Source organism: Ruditapes philippinarum, unplaced genomic scaffold, assembly GCF_026571515.1.
Source record: "Ruditapes philippinarum isolate M1 unplaced genomic scaffold, ASM2657151v2 ctg564_1_1_1_1, whole genome shotgun sequence".
NCBI classification, from domain to species: domain Eukaryota; kingdom Metazoa; phylum Mollusca; class Bivalvia; order Venerida; family Veneridae; genus Ruditapes; species Ruditapes philippinarum.
In genome coordinates, this window is record NW_026864469.1 from 134,082 (window position 1) to 141,769 (window position 7,688).

Consider the following 7,688-nt stretch of genomic DNA (forward strand, 5'->3'; position numbering starts at 1 on the left):
GTTATTTGGCTATCAACTGTAATTCTCCCATGAACAAAATGTGAATTTGAAACTCCGGAAGTTTAAACTTCCAAAGTGTAAAATATTGCCAAAAAGTGTATAATTTTCATCTAACACTATCATTTATTAAAACTTTACCCTCTGTAACAATAAGTAAACGTTATCTTTTAAACAATAAATAAATCAACATGTGAATTTAAATCATGCTTATATCTAAGCAGATAACGTTGTGGATAATATTTAATATAGAAATTGACGTTACGTTAGCATTTCCTTAAGACTTTTTTGATATAAAGAAATCAAACTTTAACCTCATATTTCGCCGGAATCCGGTAATGGTTGCGCAACGAAACCTTATAGATAAACACGTTTTTAAAATACATGATGATTTATTCGGTTTTTATTCAAACAAATTATCAAGTCCTTCATTGAACTACCACCAATGCAACTTTCTACATCAATGATTACGCATTCAATGGCCGTATACTTATATTTACTCGTGATTGAAAATTTATTGATAGAAAATCGTTATTTGAAATCAATAAACCTAACACTAAATATCTAAAGCTAGAAAATTGAAAGAGTTTAAATTTCCGAAAGGAGATACGTTATTATGTACATTATGACTCTCATCGCCTCCTTTGAAGAGGTTATTGAAATACTTCATATTAAATTGCGCCCAATTCAGAATACATATTCATATATCCAGTATTCGACAATTGCAAACAAAATGTGTGTGTCTGTGTATACTAGAGTAATATTGGAATGTTTGTATATATATTTGTTTGATATGGAATATCAAGATAAATAATCATATGGATTAAAAAATGTGCCAGTGAACTGTATATTAGCTTTTTTGTTTCTATGAAATTGTACACGCCTAGTTGAACGAGTCAAGTGGTTGATCTAATTAAAATTAATTGGAACAAATTCTACACCATACTGGAGCTGTATTATATACGTTACTGGAGCTATATTCCAACTGGAGTCTTATATAATTATAAAATAAGATGATAATGATGTCTTATGGTGTAAAATAAATCTATATTTACAGTTATTGTTTACAACTGGTCGCGAGTATTCAAATATTCAAATGACTTAAAAGATGAACTAAACAAATATATATTTAGAAACATTGTAAATAACCACCAACTATTGTAGCAAACTAAATGTAAGTCGTTGAGTATAAAGTTAAAAAAAAAAAACAACAAAACAAAATCGAAAATGAAAATTCATTTAAGTATTAATCATGTATCTAATGATCGTAAATGATATAAGCAGTGGAATAAAGTCGAGTTGTTTAGATTAACACTTGGAGTTTATCTTCAAATGTTGACTCGATGGCAAAGAACGTGTCCACAAAGTTCGGTGACAGAAGGCTCGTTTATTTACCACCAATTAATTTAAAGGCAAACAAAACACCAAAAGTTGACACAATAGAAGCTCCTCGACAAGTACCTGACAGGTAGTCTTCAGTCTTCATGATTTAATAATTATTATATCAATAATGATATCAAACATGCTTATGTTGAAGTTAATTGGTCTTAAATGGAAGGTCTACAATAATAAGTTATGATTTACATGTGCAATGAACGACTGATTTTGCAGTATTTATCACCATATTTGGTAATTTACTTGGATTAAACTTTGGGTTGCAATGTGTAAATTACTTTCTTTTTTCACTTGTCAATATTTTTTTGGATACTTTTTCAAAAATTTGATGAAAATCAGCATGAATCTGGAGGCGTGCTGCTTTAATACCAACCGTGACAAAACGTTTTTCTATGTAGTACTATTAGTTTTGATGTATAACGAGATACACGTAAATGTTTAAGTTTTCTTCTTCTTCTTCTTTTTCTTCAATTATATGAGCCGCGTCACGACAAAACCAACGTAATGGGTTTGCGACCAGTCTGATCAGGATCCATGCTGTTCGCTATCAGTTTATCTACTTGTTATAGGGTTTGTAAGCGAACAGCATGGATCCTGATCAGACTGCGCGGATGCGCAGGCTGGTCTGGATACATGCTGGTCGCAAACCCATTATGTTGGTTTTGTCATGACGCGGCTCATATATGAATGTTGTTGGCAAATGTGAGATTCATGCGCCCGTATAACATTATATTTATACAGCAGATAATTAAATGTTCTAGAACAATATATTATTATAAATCAGAAATGTTCATACTAATCTCTCAGAACTGTATCAACATTGTTGTTTTTTAAGCAATGTTTTATAGTACTATCCATATGATACATTTCTATCGCTTTTTTACCAATATTTGAACTTCTCGTGGAAAATGTGCACATCGTAGACCAATTCACTTTAACCAGCAGAGTATATTTATAAAAATTATATGTTTTAACACAGAATACGTATGAAATGTGTATGAAATGTGTATGCTTTAAAATGATGTATGAGCCTATATGAACCTATACATTGATTTGTTTTGTCCAATTCCTCATAGCGAAAAATGTGTTTTTTTGTGTTAAATGAACCATAAGTCATAAGTCAGCACGCAATGCATTTAGAAATGTGTTAAATACATTTGTATAATTAAACCGTTTTCAAAAGTAAAGTAAGTACACTAAAAATATTGATTTTAAATATATGAATGGTACGTTACATGTTACACAGTGTGTCTCCATAGTAAATATAAATACCTGATGTTTTATTTAATGTAGATTTAATAGTTAGCTTAAAGCTGCATGCCTCCAGATGAGCAAAAATATTTTAAGAAAATCAGACTTGAGAAATGTACAATGTATTAAAATGTTAAGAAAAATAAAAAGTATCAAGATTCAAGTAATAATTTACATTTAATATGCGATTAATGACTGATTTAACGGTTTTCTTCGTCATATTCCCTAGTAAGAAAGGACTATTTTTGCATATTTTGACCTCTTTTTGGTAATTTAAGTGGATTGCACGTGCCGTTTGCAATGTGTAAATTACTTTCTTTGTTCAAATACGATTTCAAAATGTTCATTAAAATTAGCATTCTGATGAAATTCGAACCAGCTCGAAAAGTTGTTGATATAAATTATTTCCATCAAGTACAGCTATTAACCTAAAGAATTCTAGACTGCCTTATCAGATTGCCGCTGATTTTGATTTTATAAATTGATATAAATCTATATTCAATACGTACATGTTAGGTGTACATTTATGAATGCATCAAAATAAAAATTATATCAACGTTATTTTATTGTTTCTGAAAGTAATATAAAAATGACCTATAGTAATTTGTGGCATTCTAATAATGATATTAGTATCAATGTTTACATGTATAAATAATGCATTGTTTTTTGTTGTTGTTTGTGTGTGTGTGTGTAGGGTGGGGGTGGATACTAGTACATAAAAATAATTATATTACGACGGTTTAACATTTTAAATGCATAATCAATATCAGAAAGATAATTCTTACTAATTTTCCTTCTAAGAAATAATTTTTATTAAAACATTTGTACCACAGTGCGATCTTCATATCTTTCTTTTCCTTGTACATTATATATCAATAAACAAGTACGTGATTTTATGAATGGTTCCGTTTATTTCAATTATTCCGTTTAAATGTGCGCTTTCGTTCAGTACATTCTATATCAGTTCATATTCATTAATTCTTTTTCGTATACAATAGTGTATAAATTATGTCATTCTATAGTTTTCTCCATACAAACGTTATCTATACTTTGCACTATTAACAATAAGTTAATATAGCGCTATAATGATATTCATAACACTCTTTTACACGATAAAGTACATATTTCATGTACATGTATTCTAAGAAATGACAACAAACAGTATCATGTTACATGTAAATGTCCTGTCGTGTACCTTGACATCACAACACTTTCATACTTCCTTATTTATTCTCTGAACATAACAAGTATGTTTTCCTGTTCGACGTTTTTCTGTTTCATTTCTTTTATTTATTATGTTTACACCAGGAATTCTTATAAATGAAAGTACATCGCAAATCTGAGTTGTTTATAATAATTATTTTTAATGTATAAAGTACACAGTGACGAATATTTATAAGTGGATAGCTATACTCGCCATTAGTGACATGGATATGCCACGTGCGAATCCTTATTTTACGTTGTGGTGGCTACAACTAATTATTAATTAATTACAGAATGAATTTCTAAAATTCAGAGTACTTACACCCGAGTTAGAACATATATAATGTGAAAGCTCGTGGCAATAACGACCTGATTATATGATACCTCTAATACAAAGTCATATGCACGTGCCAGACACTGCCGTGCAGGCTGCATAACATTGAATTCAAAGCCAGGAAAGACCATCACATATTTTTATTAGTCTAAGGTCAAACAACCAAATAAAGCCCGTATATTTAAGGGTTAAAAAGCACATATGTTTATGGGTCAAATAAAGCGCGTATGTTTATGGGTCAAATAAAGCGCGTATAATTAAGAGTTAAATAAAGCGCATATATTCAAGGGACAAATCAATCCCGTATGTTTAAAGGGTCAAATAAAGCGCGTACATTTTAAGGTTTAAATAAAGCGCGTACATTTTAACGTGTATAGTTAAGGGTTAAATAAAAACTGTATAAGCACGTTTATTAAAAGGTCAAGTAAAGTAGGTTGATTAAAAAGGTTAAAGTCAAGTACGTATATATTCATTGGCTATAGCGTTATTATGTTTTATGGAATTTGTCTATAGTTTCGTCAGTATATCATTTGAAATTAAAATCAGCTTCTTATTTTGAATAAAATCCCATTGACCCGTATATAGACATAAATGTATATTGTTTTATATAACATTAAAACTGATACAAATTATGCTATAGATTCTCACTATGTATTTCAAATTTTCCAAGACTGTACAAACCTAAGAAAATCAATGTCACTGACTCAAATTAATGTTTTAAATTTGCGTCAGGACACAAATCAATTGCCAAGTACAAGCTCATTTGCTATTATTGCTATGTATATTTTTTGTATATTTGTAGATATGGAAATGCTCGTGTGGAGTCGGTGGTTCCGAAGGAATACGCCTATCAAGATTTACCTGGAGGGAGAAGGAACGCGTGGCTAGGAGCCCCAGTGCGCTCAACCATAGAAGGTTTCTAAACAAGTTTTGTTATTGATATTATCTTAAACTCATTTGCATGTATTTATGGTGTTTTAATCAAATGTTATATTAATCGTTTACATAAAAGGGTATAAAAGAACATGTTATTTGTCAGTTCATGTGATTAGTTTGGAAAGTGCAGCCATTTTTATCATTCATGGAATTTGAATCAATTGATCGCCCTGTCTTTGAATAATCATTGGCAAGGCAAGAAGAGTAATATCTTTTTATTTGTATATGTTTTACATGATATAAATAACAAAGACTATGTGTTTATTAGGTAACATAGTGTCGGAACAACCAAGGTTAGTGAGAGACCAGATATTTGACCAGCTGTACCAACAGGCCAGTACAAACACCATGGTCAACTACGACCAAGGACAGTACCCTGTGATACCACCGATAGAGGGTTCACCACATTACATGCAGTATACCAACGCAGCAATACAACCTGTCATTAATCAACAACAGCAACAACCACCACCACCACCACAACAGGTAATGTTTTGTAGACATAATACCTACATCCATATAGATATAGATGTGGTGCCCTCGACCAAAACATACCTATTCACGTATTCACATAAATTTATCGATTTACAAGAAAGCTTGAGTTTTTTACAGCAAAATCTTTAATTTGGACTACTGTTGGTTGGAATTTTACAATGGGTGTAGGTTTCTTTTAAATGTATAGAAGCTAAGTTCTATTAAGATATTTGCTACTGCGTGAAATAGTACATGAAGGAGGCACGTAAAGCATTTCTTCACAAGTACAATTGAGTTAAAGTGGCTTGAAAAAACAACTAATTATTTAACTAAGTTAAGGCATTATATAAATATGCGATTATGGCTAGTGTTTACAATACGCTTCCACTATAATTAGTATAAGGAAGTTGAATACAATTCCTACAGAATTACAAGACATGCCAAATAATTATGATAGCTTGTTATGTACTTTTCGAGTACTTCACTTTTTACAACCTTTTTTTATAAATGCTGTTAATCTTTATCTGTAATATATGTTTTATTGGTTAGGAAATAATATAAGTAACTTACATAAGTATAAATAACATCCTCTCATGTTTTCCAGACTGTACCAAATCAAGAACTAGCCCCTCACAATGTACCACCATCCGGGCCACCACAGGAGAAACATATCTATTACGGACCAAATGGAGAGGTTCTTCCTGGGCCACCTTGCCGAAACCCAAGAGTAGCAGTACCTCTACAAGACTTTGCCTTTGAAGGAGTTTTATACTTTGGAAGGTTAAGGCAAATCAATTTGATTGAAAGTTCATTAGGATTTCCTAAAATTCCTGATTATTTGGTAAAAGAGTTACTTGAAAAATATGGTCAATTTGAACGGACAACTGTCCGAGTTGTTGCACGACAAGGTCGGTGTTTTGTTCATGCTACTCCACATATTAGAAACAGTCCCCGATTTCAACCGGAGTATGTTCCTGTTTATTTAGATGAAGATGAAGAATTTGATTATGATAAGTTTGTTGCGCAATACAGGCATGGAGGAAATGCTTTCCGCAGACGACAACCTGGGCGGCGAGATCGCGAAGAAATATTCCGACGAGATACAGCATATTCTCCTGTTTTTCGACCAAGTACGGATAACGCTTATGAAAATGGACGCTGGAGAAAGGATGACGACCGGCTTTCTACTGCCGGAAGACGGACGGCGCCAACCAGGGGTGAACAGTGGGATTACCGAAGTGGTAACAGACGATGGTTGCAAACCAGGGACGATATAAAACCTATTGAAAGGCTTGACAGGCGTCTAGCAAAATGATATCACGATTTTCAGTTTTGTCAAAGCAAACTGTGAGTTTACAGGTTGTGCATACACAAAAAAAACCTTTTAAAATTGGTTAAAACAGTGTAATGTTTAAACAGTACTTTGTCGTGAATGTCTTGCCACTTTTTGTAATACTGTTATACATTTGTATTTCTATTCTAACTAGAGAATGATCAACTGTGATATTTATTTATTTATTGTTGATATTTGGAGTGTTATCATGTTTAATGTATGTAAAAATGTATACTGAATTTCCAAGTAAAAGTGGACCAGTGCCATCAAAATATTTGCTTCTGTGCGTGTATAATATGAACACAAATAGAAATATTATATGCAAATGATTACGATTTGTAAATGTAGTGTAATACATGTATACTGATCTCGTGATAGATGACAATAGGAAACAGATTGGTGCTAAGAATTATTAAGAGACTTTTTTCACTGACCTGATATGCCATTACACCTTAATACAAAGGGGGGGGGGTGGCCTTGTGGTTCAGGTGACTTCCTATCAACCCCGTGATCTTAGGTTGAAGCACTACAGGGTCAAGTCCCACCTTTCCAAATATGACACAAATGTTGGTTAGTTCCAGGAAAGGGATTCTAGAGTGCTTCAATAAATTACAAGTTTTCTTCACAATCAAGCTAAATAAATATTTTAATCTAATCTTAACCTTTACCTACCTATAAGGGATTTGTAAGACAGGGTGTGTACGTTTTCACAGTATATAAACTAGTCCATTACCATTTATATTTCACTACGTGCAGAAGCACGCA

At 32.2% G+C, this 7,688-nt stretch overlaps 1 protein-coding gene across 1 annotated transcript; it reads left to right on the top strand.

The window, feature by feature from the left end:
* Positions 1–647: 647 nt before the first annotated feature.
* Positions 648–7,199, top strand: LOC132725721 (uncharacterized). Its single transcript, XM_060710908.1, has 4 exons — positions 648–1,465; positions 4,983–5,095; positions 5,385–5,602; positions 6,195–7,199. Exons 1-4 carry the CDS (start codon positions 1,341–1,343, stop codon positions 6,903–6,905), a joined length of 1,167 nt encoding a protein of 388 aa, XP_060566891.1. The 5' UTR covers positions 648–1,340; the 3' UTR covers positions 6,906–7,199.
* Positions 7,200–7,688: the final 489 nt, after the last annotated feature.